General features: G+C 57.4%; 7 protein-coding genes and 1 non-coding gene across 8 annotated transcripts; 3 read left to right on the forward strand and 5 right to left on the reverse strand.

Annotated features, from left to right (window-relative positions):
- Window positions 1–14: 14 nt before the first annotated feature.
- Window positions 15–1,098, reverse strand: ATEG_10094 (pinin family protein; the record flags this gene model as incomplete). The annotated part of the gene is made up of 3 exons (XM_001209396.1): window positions 15–374; window positions 450–518; window positions 574–1,098. The coding sequence occupies 3 exons, from the start codon at window positions 1,096–1,098 to the stop codon at window positions 15–17; spliced, it is 954 nt and encodes a 317-aa protein (XP_001209396.1).
- Window positions 1,099–1,430: 332 nt separating this feature from the next.
- Window positions 1,431–1,757, forward strand: ATEG_10095 (PHF5 family protein; the record flags this gene model as incomplete). Its single annotated transcript, XM_001209397.1, has 1 exon — window positions 1,431–1,757. One exon carries the CDS (start codon window positions 1,431–1,433, stop codon window positions 1,755–1,757), a length of 327 nt encoding a protein of 108 aa, XP_001209397.1.
- A 134-nt stretch (window positions 1,758–1,891) lies between these two features.
- Window positions 1,892–2,595, reverse strand: ATEG_10096 (twinfilin-like domain-containing protein; the record flags this gene model as incomplete). Its single annotated transcript, XM_001209398.1, has 3 exons — window positions 1,892–2,008; window positions 2,061–2,312; window positions 2,380–2,595. 3 exons carry the CDS (start codon window positions 2,593–2,595, stop codon window positions 1,892–1,894), a joined length of 585 nt encoding a protein of 194 aa, XP_001209398.1.
- Window positions 2,596–3,539: 944 nt separating this feature from the next.
- Window positions 3,540–4,579, reverse strand: ATEG_10097 (putative succinate:fumarate antiporter (Acr1); the record flags this gene model as incomplete). Its single annotated transcript, XM_001209399.1, has 2 exons — window positions 3,540–4,156; window positions 4,222–4,579. 2 exons carry the CDS (start codon window positions 4,577–4,579, stop codon window positions 3,540–3,542), a joined length of 975 nt encoding a protein of 324 aa, XP_001209399.1.
- A 1,553-nt stretch (window positions 4,580–6,132) lies between these two features.
- On the forward strand, window positions 6,133–6,885 carry ATEG_10098 (uncharacterized protein; the record flags this gene model as incomplete). Its single annotated transcript, XM_001209400.1, has 1 exon — window positions 6,133–6,885. The coding sequence occupies one exon, from the start codon at window positions 6,133–6,135 to the stop codon at window positions 6,883–6,885; it is 753 nt and encodes a 250-aa protein (XP_001209400.1).
- A 641-nt stretch (window positions 6,886–7,526) lies between these two features.
- pex26 lies at window positions 7,527–8,862 on the reverse strand (the record flags this gene model as incomplete). The annotated part of the gene is made up of 2 exons (XM_001209401.1): window positions 7,527–8,388; window positions 8,441–8,862. 2 exons carry the CDS (start codon window positions 8,860–8,862, stop codon window positions 7,527–7,529), a joined length of 1,284 nt encoding a protein of 427 aa, XP_001209401.1.
- A 252-nt stretch (window positions 8,863–9,114) lies between these two features.
- On the forward strand, window positions 9,115–11,516 carry ATEG_10100 (CAF1 family ribonuclease; the record flags this gene model as incomplete). The annotated part of the gene is made up of 9 exons (XM_001209402.1): window positions 9,115–9,121; window positions 9,186–9,222; window positions 9,260–9,284; window positions 9,422–9,466; window positions 9,653–9,908; window positions 9,958–10,050; window positions 10,100–10,455; window positions 10,504–11,364; window positions 11,448–11,516. 9 exons carry the CDS (start codon window positions 9,115–9,117, stop codon window positions 11,514–11,516), a joined length of 1,749 nt encoding a protein of 582 aa, XP_001209402.1.
- Window positions 9,320–9,425, reverse strand: ATEG_10498. Its single transcript has one exon. It is a non-coding gene; the product is annotated as a tRNA-Ile (tRNA).
- Window positions 11,517–13,062: the final 1,546 nt, after the last annotated feature.

Consider the following 13,062-nt stretch of genomic DNA (forward strand, 5'->3'; position numbering starts at 1 on the left):
AACAAAGTCTCCGCTCAATACTCCACCGTATCCTCCTGGTCCTCCACGACCTCTCCACCATCATCGTCCGCTCCGCGATGATCCGTCTGGTCCGGTGGCGCACCAGCATGTTGGTACTCGCCAGCAGGCGCATCATCCGTCTTGACCCCTTCGCCTCTCTCATGCCCATTAGAATCAGCCACTTCGTCCGCCGCCCCAGCGCCATCCGGAGCCTCTTTAGCATCGTTATCAGGGCGCGGCACCGCCTCCGTCACGTCCTGCGTTTTCTCGTCCTGCGGGGGGTATCTCGCCTCGAATTCGGCCGTCTCGCGGGCAATGGTAGCCTCCGCCTCTTCAATCTGGTCTCGAATGGTATCTTCGTCTGCAGGCCGCAGCTGCCACGGTTTATAGTACTGCGCGAACAGTCAGTCAGCACACCACGCCCGCCCAGAAACAGCACCAACACATACTAATACCGGCTCCGCCTGCGTCTTCAGAAAGTGGGCCGTCGCCCGCAGATTCGCATGCCGCGTGCGCATCTACCCCGTCAGCATCAGTAGTCAAGCGTGCTGCGCACGTAAATCGTAGACATACCGCTTCCGCCTCGTAGACCCGCTGTTCGCGCCTCCGCACGACTGCGCGCTCCTCGCGCCGCTTGCGCTTCAACTCATCGTATTCCTCGTCCTGCAGCTTGAGCTTATCCTGCTGTCGGCGTTCGATGTCCGCGCGTCGCTTCTGCGCCGCGCTGCTCGAGCTCTGGGACAGCGTGCCCAGGAGCGCGCCGAAGAGCCGTCGTCCGCGTTTGCGATCCTCTTCGCGCCGGCCCGCGGGGCGACTCCGTCGGTCGGTGTCTGCGTCTGCGTCTGCGTTGGCGGGTGGCCGGTCCGGGGAGTGTGCGGGTTGCGGTGGGTGGTCGTCGTGCGTGCTGAGGCGGCGGCGTTTGCTGTCGGGGGAGGGGGCGTCGGTGAGGGAGGAGTTGCGCCGTTTTGGGGGCGCGTCTGGTGAGGGAAGGGCGGTTTCTTGTTCGGGGATTGCGACGGCGGAGGCGAGCGAGCTGGTCTTGTTAGCTGGGCTGTTGATAGTGCAGGGTACCAGGTGCAGGACGGACCCGTCTGCCATGTTGAGTGGCGATCAATGGACCGCGGGGATAGAAGCCTGCAGGAGTGGGGTCGGACGAATCGAGGGAATCGGGTCTGTCGAGGGCGACATGCAGCGCTGAAGACGTGGTCAGCGTACGGGCTGTTCTGGTCTGTTCTGTTCTGGTCCGTCGGCGGGCGGAGTTTGGCGCACGGACCACGTCCGAATCTCTCTTTGCCTTCGCCATTCTTCTCCAACCCAACCTCTTCTCACCGCACCTTACCACCTCTTCTTCTCCATCTCTATTCCTTGCTTCTCCATATCACACACCACATAACTACTACATCCGTTGAAGAAGCTCATCGCATTCCATCATGTCCCGCCATCACCCCGATCTCGTCATGTGCCGCAAGCAACCCGGCATCTCCATCGGCCGCGTGTGCGACAAATGCGACGGCAAATGTCCCGTGTGCGATTCCTACGTGCGTCCGACGACGCTGGTCCGCATCTGCGACGAATGCTCCTTCGGCAACTACCAGAATAAATGCATCGTGTGCGGTGGCGAGGGCATCAGCGACGCCTTCTACTGCTTCGAATGTACGCGTCTGGAGAAGGACCGCGACGGGTGTCCGAAGATCATCAACCTGGGCAGTTCGCGGACAGATCTATTCTACCAGAAAAAGAGTTTTCGAAATCATTGATGGGCGGGGCGACGCTCTAAGAGGGTTTGGTGTTTGGTGGTTGATGAGATGGATAATACCGGAGGTCTTGTGAAGGATAGATATTGCAACTACAGTGGCGTGCCTTGCCTTTTTCAATCTGATCCCGACGTCGTCTACCGGCCCGGCCGGCGGGGTCTGGCGAATCCACGTCTCATTCCGTTGTCCTGCGGCGGATCGACCTCCTCCTGCAATCTCTCGCCAGTGATCTCGTCGGGCCCGGACGCCTCGATCTGGTGTCGTTAGTGGCCGGCTGCTTTCGTTTCTGACTCGATCACGACATACCTTCTTGGACACCTTGAGACCTTGGGCCTGGGCCAGCTCGAGCGCCGACATGCGGGAGCTCGCGTACAGCATGCGCTCCTTGATCGACGCCCCCGACGGACACGTGTAGACGAAGATGACCACCTCGGAGCCGGGATAGTGGTAGAAGGTGTAGCGGGGCGAGGAGGGCGAGATACGGTCGCCGACGGCGGCGGCGTCGACGCCGGATTCCGCCGCCGCCAGCGTGAACGTCTCCTTGGGAATATCAATAGCCTGTACATACGTTAGCTCAATCCATCCGTCTGTCCAAGCAGCATCCAGCCCAGAAAAAAAAACGTACCAACTGCACCAGCGACCCCTCCTGCATCTCACTCAGCGCCGCCTTGGCCTCCTCCGCCACCGGCATCTGCACATGCATCCCGGACCCAGTGCTAGGCCCGAACCCGCCTCCGCGGCGGAACGATCCCCCAATGCCAATATCTCTCCCGGGGGTCCCGCTGCGGGCTTCCTCCTCAGCACGGCGGACGGCCTCCAGCTCGCGCTCCTTCTCGCCCATGAGCTCCTCGCGCTGGGCGCGGCTCGCGGCGCCGTTCTTCTCAGCCTCGCGCTCGCGCCAGGCCTCCTCGCCGACGACCTCGTCTTCCTCGGTGGCGAAGATGGTCGTGGTGAACTTCTCGGTGCCGAGTTCGCGGACGAGGGTGGAGCGCGTCGAGGCGAAGAGGGTCTTGGCGCGCACGGCCGCATTGGAAGGGATGTAGGTGAGCGCGACGAGGGAGGAGGCAGCGCCGCTGTCTGCGGGACGGCGGAGGAGGAGGTAGATGGGGATTTTCGGCTGCAGGACGGAGGAGAGCTGGGCGAGCGAGGGGTAGAAGGCGTCCGGGGAGGCGAAGGGGATGGCCGGGAGGGGAGTCAGACTCTCTGCGGTGATGGTCACCGGCAGGCAGAAGAGCGATTGGTCGGAGGAGAAGGAGTTGAAGGCATCGTGAAGGTCGGGGGAGACTGTAAGGAGTTAGTATATGTTGTGTTGTGTTGCGTTGATGTTGATGTTGCGGTGGTGTTAATGAGGGGGTGTGTTGATAGGGGCGGTATGGGGAGGGGAGGCAGTCAAGAGAGAGCAATGCTGTGTCACTTGGCTGGAGACGCACCTGAGATTCCGGACTGCATTGTGACAAGCCGTGGATCGTGCAATGTGACTTGTCGAGGGTTGAGGTGGGATGGGTTGGTGATGCGGAGGAGAAGCGGTGAGTTGGCGGGGTCTTAGTAAGGCTGCTCTCCGGCTATAAATAGTCTCCTATCTACGTTGGACAACATCGTCTATCCAAACGAAATGGTATACAAAACACTATACTATATACAATCCATCCCAAACAAAAATAACAAGTGTATATATGCTGATCATGCAGATCGCATTGCAATCGAAAACGCCACCATGCTCATGGTATCAAATGCTTCCGAGAACACGCAGCGGCCGTCCACCGCAACTTTTCCCTCGCCGCTCGCCTACTCCTCGTACTTGCCGCCGTTGACAAGGCTCCAGTTGGACTGCTCCAGCTTGCCCTTGAGGAACTCGTACACGGTGAACGTGACGGCCTGGCCGGGGGCCACCCGCATCACACGCGGGGTGATACCCTTGTAGAAGGCGCGGGCGCCCTCCTGCTTGAACATGTCCTTGGCAATCACCATGATGCGGGAGACGGCGGACTGGCCGGGCTCGGCACGAGTCTTCTGCAGGCGGGTCTTGATGGTGTCGATGGGGGCGTTGGAGAAGGGGCCCACGGCACCGGAGATCAGACCGATGACGGTGGTCTGGTAGGAGGGCAGCTGGGCGTTGGCGTACTCGGGCTGGACGCGCTGCAGGAAGGCCTTTAGCTCGGTGTAGGCCGTGAAGTTGGCGGCCTGGTTGGTGCCCTGGCGCAGGGCGGTCAGCGACACGCCGCGGTACAGAGCGCTGAAGCCCTCCTCGCGGATGACGGTGAAGAGCGCGTGCGGCGCGCTGCGGTACTTGGGGGTATCGAGGGGATCCGCCAGACTGTGGTGCTGCGCCTGCAGACGGATCTTGACGACCTCCATGGGGTTGACGACGGCGACGGCTTCGGTGACACCGGCGGCAAGACCAGCTTGCGGGGGTTAGTTTTCATTCTTCGCTCGCGCGGGGACAGTATAACGCATGGCATGGACATACCGAGGAACGTCGCTTTGCTGGTGACATGGCCAGTCTCCTTATCGGCCAGGAGCAGCTTGTACTGCTCGTAGGAGGTGAACCGGATGGCCATCTTGGGGATGATACCGCCCAGCACGGCTCCGAGACCCTTGTACAGACCGAGAGCGGTCTCCTTCTTGACAATGTCGACGCCGGTGGTCACGAAGCCGCGGGGCTTCATTCCGGGGGCCTTGGCCCGTCGGGACAGCTGCATGCGCACCTTGATGGTATCGAGCGGGTGACAGACAAGGGCCTCCATCATACCAGCACCACCACCAGCGATCAGGTTGACCGCGGGGGAGGTGGGCTTCTTGCCATTGCCGTTTGCTTGTTTAGACATGGTGATGGGAGTATGACGAAGTGGGCGGAACGGCTCCGAGGTTCAGTACGGGGAGGAAGTATAGGAGGGAGGGAGAAGAAAGAGGGGAGAGGAGAGAGGAGAGTAAAGAAGAAAAGAAAGTCCAATCGCGACACAATTCCGCGGAGTGTTCGACAGCGATCCCCAGGAATTAAGAAGGAAAAGCGACGATATCGGCGGTCACAAGGAGAGCTTTGCGCGCGGGGAGATACGGAAGTATGAGCAGCTACGATCCTCGGCACGAGTGGGCGACTAGGTAGGGATTCTGGAGAAATAATTAATATTCGGGAATGGGGAAGTCGGCTCGGTTCCAGTGGCGGCTTTTGTGACGTTGCGCCGTGGAGAAAGCTAGGACGGGGAAGCGGAGGAGCTCTGGACGAGCGGAAGAAGAGGTCAAAGGTAAAAGGGATGGGTTTAATACTCAGTACTTGGACTGACTGGGATTCTGGCCTTCTATATATACCTTACTGTGTAGCTCCGTCTCCCCGCGAATGGATATCCGAGGTATTCCCCAGATCTCTATCACAGTGACTAGTGAGTAATCTGGTGCTATACTTATACCGAGTAGATGGTCCGGAAAAGCACTTTATTCTGATGCCGAAGATCCCCCACGCCATGGATAGTTGCCTTACAGTGTTCTTTGCCTGCTTTCTTTGCTTGAGAGTTCTGATTGTATCTGTTTCTTAATGTTACCAGTAAATTCTACAAACTCCAGAGACAATCACATGAAGAAAGTCAGAGCTTGTGACAGACCGTCAGTAGTCACCATCATGAGTTCATCGAGTCAATCCGGGTAAATCCGGGCCAAGACCCTGGGCCGAGGTCATTTCCTAATGCGGAATCCTCAGGGTCTTCACTGCGCAACTGGGACTATGGTTACAAGAGTAGTAGACGAGCCTCTCAATTTGGAAGAGTATCGGTACTCAAGAGATGGATCATTTAAGAAGAGAATATGACTTGTCAGTCTATACCGACGACTAACTTTGGTATCTCCTCCCAACTACCAGGTGTCTTATCTACTCCAGGTGTATAAGGAGGTAGCATGTACCGACTCACACTTAAACATCGCCAATATTCAAAGAATGCTCATACTGTCACTTCAACTGAAGACTCCTAATTGTCTACACTACAGATCCGTCTTCGGACGAGTGTCCTCCGCTTTCGGACCGGTTCCAGCACGGTTTATGTTTTACCCACGCGGACATGAGTTGGCGACGGATGGAATCCCGAGAGATCACATAGTCGGTCCGATGCAAAGGGTTCATAGGGTTGGTATTCCTTTAGTGTACCTGTAGGTAGTAAGGTAGATCATGGTCCACGTGCAGTTCACATGCACGCATATGATAACCATATCTGATCTATACTACAGAATATACATACCTCCAGACTATTCATACAGCTGGATAAACAAACAGCCAGATCAAACTCCCTACTCTCGGAGCATATCCGATCTGCATGCACCATGCATCTATATAACACCCATCTATACAGCCTCTCTACACAACTGACCCTACTCTCTATACAATGCCCGTACCATGGCCACAGACCCTCCCACCCCCCTCCACACCATCCTCACCTTCCTCCTGCACCAATGGCTCCTCATCGGCATAGGCATCGCCTGCATCCTGGCCTACTACTTCCCCTCCGTCGCCAAACACGGCGGCACCATCCACGCCGAATACACCATCCTCTACGGCGCCATGGCCCTCATCTTCCTGATCTCCGGCCTCACCATCCCGCGCGACAAGCTCCTCCGCCACGCCCGCAACATCCGCCTCCACCTCCTCGTGCAGTCCATCTCCTTCCTTCTCGTCCCCGCCCTCCTCCTCGCCATCGTCCACCTCATCCTCGCCGCCGACTCCTCCGCCCCGCGCATCGACCCCGCCCTTCTCACCGGCTACCTCTTCACCGCCGCCATCCCCACCACCATCGCCAGTAACGTCGTCATGACCCGCGCCGCCGCCGGCGACGACGCCGCCGCCCTCGTCGAGGTCCTCCTCGCCAACCTCCTCGGCCCCTTCATCTCCCCCGCCTGGACCCTAGCCATCCTACCCCGCGCCCCGGCCTTCGACCCCTGGCGCGCCGCCACCGCAGACCTCGCCGCCATGTACCGCGCCGTGTTCCGCCAGCTTGGCCTGGGCGTGCTGCTGCCGCTGGTGGTCGGGCAGGCGGTGCGGTGGTCGTGGCCGGCGCCGACGGCGCGGGTCGTGGAGCGGGCGCGGCTGGCCAAGGTGGGGAGTTTCTGCATGCTGCTGTTGGTTTGGTATTGCCCCTTTTCCGTTTCCTAGTTTTTTCGTTTGTGTCGTCATCCGTAGTCGTGCAGAATGTAACGGGTTAGGTCGACGTTCTCGTCGTGCTTCGCGACGGGCGCCCTGCAGTCCCTCGCTGCTGAGAGCATCGCCTTCGTCGTGTGCTTCAATGTCGCCCTGTATCTCGCCCTGACGGGCGTGTCGTTCGGCCTGTGTCGGCTGCCGGAGCTGGGGGCGGGCGATGCGGACAGTAGTGGAGACGGAGCGCGCCGCTGGAAGCGTGTCTTCCGGTCTATTCCCCCCGAGGAAACCATCGCGGTGTGTTTCTGCGCTCCCGCGAAAAGTACCTCCCTCGGCATCCCGCTGCTGTATGCCATGTGGGCGCCGTTGGACCTCCTCGTCAAGGCGAAGACATCTGTCCCTGTGCTGCTGTATACCACCGAGCAGATCTGCGTGGCGCATGTGCTGGTGCAGGTGTTTCGGCGGTGGCGCGCGCGGGTGGAAGATAAGCGGGAGGGGGAACCGGAAATGATAGAAGGAGGTGAGGACTGTAGTATTTCGGGGATACCCTAGTAGTCTAAGGAGTAATAAATTTACAGGAAGGGACTGGGACTATAAACAGGACCGCCCGTCTACAAACACAGGAACGATATGATCGACTGGCAACAACAACATCACCCTCAGATATAGCTCACTTTCACCCCCATCCCAATCGTCCCCTTCACCTTCTGCCACCCGGCCCCGGTGATGCGCCGGATGCGCTCGCGCACGTCCTGCCGGCTCAGCGCCACCAGTAGACCGAGGAGGAATAGTAGCGTGCGCGCAAACGACATCGGACTGCCCGCGACCGTCTTGGAGAAGTACTGGAACAGATTGCGCAGGACGGTGCCGAGCGCGCGCGTCTGTCGTGCCCGCGCCTCGGGCTTGTCGGCTTTCCTGACGCTCTTCGAGCCAGCTGGTGGCGAGAACGCCGTGCGGGTCTTTCCCCGTCCCTTGACGGTGCCGTTGCGCCGGGACTTTTCGATCCCATAGTCTACTTCGCTGTTGGTGCGGGCGTGTTTGCTCTGCTGGGTGGATGCCGCGGCGGCGGCGGCGGCGGCGCGTTCTGCGGCCGCAGCCTCCTCGGCTCGTTGGCGCTCCGCCTCGCGCGCCTGACGCTCCATCTCGGCGTCCTTTTCGCGCTGGAGTGCGGCGGCCCGTAGCTCACCCTGTTGTTTTTCCTCCTTGATGCTGTCAAGCATCTGGAGAAAGTGCTCCTTCCGCTCCTCGTCGAGAACCTCGCTGAGGTTGATGAACTCGCTGGCGTACTCCCACTCCTCGTTGCGCGGGAGCACGTGCAGGGTGAAGAGTTCGATGATGCGGACGCGCGATGCCAGGTCCTTGGGGGTGTCGGTGCCTCCGTTGGGTCGGGCGGATCGTTGCGTGGGGGAGTTGAGGTGTTCGGCGATGTCTAGATTCGGCTGGCCGTAGGATGAGAGGTAGGTCTCCAGACGTTGCTGGTTGAGGACTTGCGAGGGAGAGTGCTTCAACAATAGCATTGCTCTGTATGAGTTAGTATATATTGCATGTGGAAATAGGAGGAAGGGGAGCTCACAAGTTATGGACCACCTCTGCATCTACCGAGCCCTCCAGCCCCTTATACCCAGCCTGTACGACCGTTTCCCAGATGCCACCCTCGCGCACCTGGGTGCAAATGGCCTTCCATTCTTTCTGACCGAAGTCCTTCTTGCCCTCTTCGGGGCCCAGGTCGACGATGGAGCTCAGCAGGGTGATGTACAGGTTCCAGACTTTGATCCGCCACGTGGGGGAGGCGAAGGCGATGGGCGGGGCGGAGGCATCCTGGTCGTGGACGCCGGTGATGGCAGGTTCCAGGGCGGTAAGCGATTCTTGCAGTCGCCGTGTGAGATATAGCTGCGAGGCCTTCTTGTATGTCTTGGAGCAGATCTTGGTGGGGGAGAGAGAGGAGGTGGAGGCGGATAGCTGCTGGGACGCAGACGTGGAGGAGTCGTCGGCCATGGTACACCGCCAGCGGAGATGGACCGGTCAATTGGTGGATGGAGATAAGTGAGAAGTGTAGTGGGGTATATCAATGGGAGAGGAAGAGATATTCACTCCATGAGCCAGAACAAGCGAATGCGATGAATGGAGATAGTGAAGATGTAAGTAAGAGTTGGAGTCGTGGAGGTTGGGGAGGCGGCGGAGAGCGATAGACACTAAGAAGTTCCCTCGGCTCGTGGTTGCGTTGCCCGAATCTGGGGTTGTCACGGGATGGACTGTAAGTGAACTACCTACATACTTAGTCACGACCTGTACGCTAGTTAACTACCTATATTAATTAGATGTTATGAAACACATGGTGCGGTTTCAGAAGTATTTGTATGTAAAATAAGTACCTATACTATATATTAGACAGACATATAGAGGATGGATTTACCTCGGTAAGAACAAGATGTCAAGAGTAAAAAGAAAAAAATACCCCTGGGCGGGTTCGAACCGCCGACCCTTGCGAGTGTTTTCATATAAGCCGTCAAAGACTTGCCCATATAAGCACAATGCTCTAACCACTAAGCTACAGGGGTCACGTGTGACGACTGCTTACCCAGTGGACTACGGCAGTCATGTTAGCATTAAGTAATATCTTTCATTGCTATATATGTCTGGAGGTTTTTTTCCTATTCCTTCCTCACATCCACCTGCAGTAACACATCTATCACCCTCTTGGATCCTCGCATCACGTCTCCTACAGCTCATCCTCACTCGTCCCACATATATATCCCGGACCCCATCTCTCACTATCCTCTCATAGCCAACCATTTGGATACATCCCATGGATATCACAACCAAGACATTCGCTTCCTACCTCCCTCATATCTTGCGCGACCTTTCTACCTGCGCTTTTGTATCTCTGGACTTTGAATTCTCTGGCATTGCCATCGCTCCTCCGGGTCGAAGTGGGGGATCCACCACTCTTCAAGAGCGTTATCTCGAAACCAAAGCTGCCGCCGAGAAATACAACATCGTCCAGGTGGGTTTGACCATCGCCCAGGAGGACCCGCACACAGGTTAGAGACAGTCCAGCTTCCCGGTGCATCGACTATAACTTTCGCTCAGCAACGTATACATTGCGGGCCTACAACTTCTATCTAAGTCCTGCTATTGACCGTCGCCTGGACTTGAGTCGAGACCTCTGCTTCCAAACCGGCGGTATGTATCATGCCCTCCATCTCAGTCTCTGTTGTACTGACAGTCATAGCTGTTGAGTTCCTTCTGGACTGCTCCTTCTCTCTGGACTCGCTCTATAAAAATGGCGTTCCCTACCTCTCCCGAGAAGAAGAAGCCCAAGTATGGACCATTTCGCAGGCCAGAGAGAACCGTCCTGTCCGGACAGAGCTGGACGTCAAAGACACCGATTACGAGTCGATTGCCTTTTTGGACGCAGTCCGGCAACTAATCGATGAATGGCTCGCTTCGGGTGATTCCAAAAGGCCCCGTGCATCCTATCTGAATATCCCCCCACCGAGTAATCCCGCCACGGCATCACGCTTCTCCAAGGCCATGCCATTGACCTTGAATAAGTTCCACAAGTCCTTGGTCCACCGCTTGATCGAGGTCGAATATAAATCCCTAGTCTCCGTGAGTAAGCCTTCTTTCGTCCAGATCATCGAATACGACGAGGAACGTGAGAAGGCAGTCATCGAGCAGCGGTTGAAACGGACCAAGGAGCGGATCCTAGCTCAACGGGGGTTTCGATGGATTGTAGAGGCGCTCGTCGGAGGAGACCTCTCTGATCTTCATGCGCGGCTCTTCACAGACCGACTGGAGAGCTTATCAGCCCAGTACGGAGGCCGAATGCCAGGTCAGACCGTTGACGAATTTTCCGCCCATCTGTTGCAGCGACTGAAAGATAGCCGGCCTGTATTGGTCGGACACAATCTCTTTACAGATTTGATTTATCTCTACCGCAACTTCTTAGGCCCTCTGCCGGAAACCGTTGCAGAGTTCCAGCGCAAGGTGCACGAGCTCTTCCCTACTGTCGTGGATACGAAATACATGGCCACACATAACTGCGGCTCGATTAATCCCAAGTCATCACTGGCAGAGATCAACGAGAGCATGATGAAACTACCGACGCCGGCGATCAAAATACATCCCCAGCACTTCAAGTACTCAGCCACAAAGGTCGACCATGAAGCCGGTTACGATAGCATGCTTACGGCGCAGGTGTTCATAAAACTCTCCGCCCAGTTGCATCGTGAAATGGCTGGTCGAACTACGCAGGACGGGGTCCCTCCAGGGAGTACGGTTCAAACCGTCCAGGTATCAGCACAGCGATCGACCGCAACACATACCATTAGCAATAGATTTGAGGCATTGACGGTGGAGTCGTCCGAGTCAACTGGCGTCCTTCCGCAGTCGAGCATCACGGACAAGGCCAACACCGGCCTCCTCATACCTCGGGCGCCCGAGTTCTGGAGCACATATGGCAACAAGCTGCGTGTTTTTGGAACCGACGAGAGGGTATGTCCTATTCCATAGCACTACACTTGGCTAGCCTTCTCCCATCATGACTTGGAATAATCAATTACCTCTCTACTACTTAGATACTAGGCAGCTTAATACAAGCTGTGTGCAGGAAATGTTTGCAGCGTCTATCTAACAGTACACCTTGAATGAAAGAAGGTACCGCTAGCGAAAAAAGGCCGCTACTCACTCTGAGCACCGGAAAATGATCGACTGGTCGTGGAGCAGCGTAACACAGTGACGATAAGGAATGGTGCTGTAGAGAAGAAAGAAGAAAAGACGGAGGAAAGCGGGAGGAAAATGTTTTTTTGTAGGAGCATGTCACATGACCGCTAACCCCCTCGGGACTAGTCTGTCCGCGGCTTCAAACAGGTGACCGCCAACTTTTCTTCGGACTCCGATAATCATCGCGATCTGTTGTTGACGGCCATCACCCAGAACAATCGGGAGATGTCTTCGGGATCCAATGGCGCCAGGCGCATAGCCGCCGTATTGCGTATGTTACCCCCCGTCTAAATACCACAGCCAATTCACCCCTAACCCATCCGCAGGGCCTTCTATCACCAACCCCGGAGTGTGCAGAAGCTGTCAAGAGACGCTGGGACGTCGCCATTATGCCTCCACGACCGCCGAAGTCACGCCCTCCACATCGACGACGACTCCCTTCCCCGTCGTGAAACCCTCGTACACCATCAACGCGGGGGTGCTCCTCTCGCGCCCGCCCCAGATCACCCGTGACCTGACGCCCTTCGAGAAAGCCTACTTCTTCTACCAGAAGCGCCTGAACGAGCGGCTCGCTCTGCCCTTCACCAAATACTTCTACTTCAAGCGCGGCACGCCCGCGGATGAGGACTGGAAGCGCAAGATCCGCGAGCGCCAGACCCCCGCCCGCGACATCGGCAAGTACAACGCCTACGCCAAGGACGCCTGGAACGACGAGCTGCTCGTCGGGGCGGTCGAGTCCGAGCCCGACCACCAGGTCGAGATGCTCGTCCGCGACGCCGAGGCCACCGTCAACGCCACGTCCCAGGACACCAGCAAGAAGGAGGAGATCCCGCGGCCGTTTCCGCGTGTGACCGAGGCGGATGCCAAGGGAGATCTGCAGAGCCTGGACCGCGCGCTGCAGCGTACGCTTTATCTGCTGGTGCAGTCGAAGGACGGGTACTGGAAGTTGCCGAGTTCGCCGGTCGAGGGCGAGGAGACTCTGCGGATGGTGAGTTTGCCAACACAGTCCAAGAAGGGGGGTGACGATGGAGGAAGCTAATTGATGGTATAGGCCGCTGAACGCACGCTGGCGCAGTCTGCCGGCGTCAACATGAACACCTGGATGGTGGGCTTCCACCCGGTCGGCCACTACGTGTACAATGCGCGTCGGCCCCGCGTCGACGAAGCGCAGGGGGTCGAGCACCGTGGCGAGAAGACCTTCTTCCTGAAGGCGCGCATCATGGCCGGCCAGGCGGATCTGGCGGACAACACGCAGAACCTGAAAGATTTCAAGTGGCTGGCCAAGGAGGAGATTGCCAAGTTCGTCCGACCGGAGTACTACAGCAGCATCCGGAATATGATGGCCGATCGGTAATGGGGTGTATGATAGAGAGAGGTGTTTTCTAGAGTGGAGGACTGTTCCGATGGAGCAGGATGCATATAGTATTGTATGTCTGTATAACTAGCTTGATCACTGCAATTGATTCGTTT

The sequence above is a fragment of the Aspergillus terreus genome, genomic scaffold (genome assembly GCF_000149615.1).
Source record: "Aspergillus terreus NIH2624 scaffold_16 genomic scaffold, whole genome shotgun sequence".
NCBI lineage: Eukaryota > Fungi > Ascomycota > Eurotiomycetes > Eurotiales > Aspergillaceae > Aspergillus > Aspergillus terreus.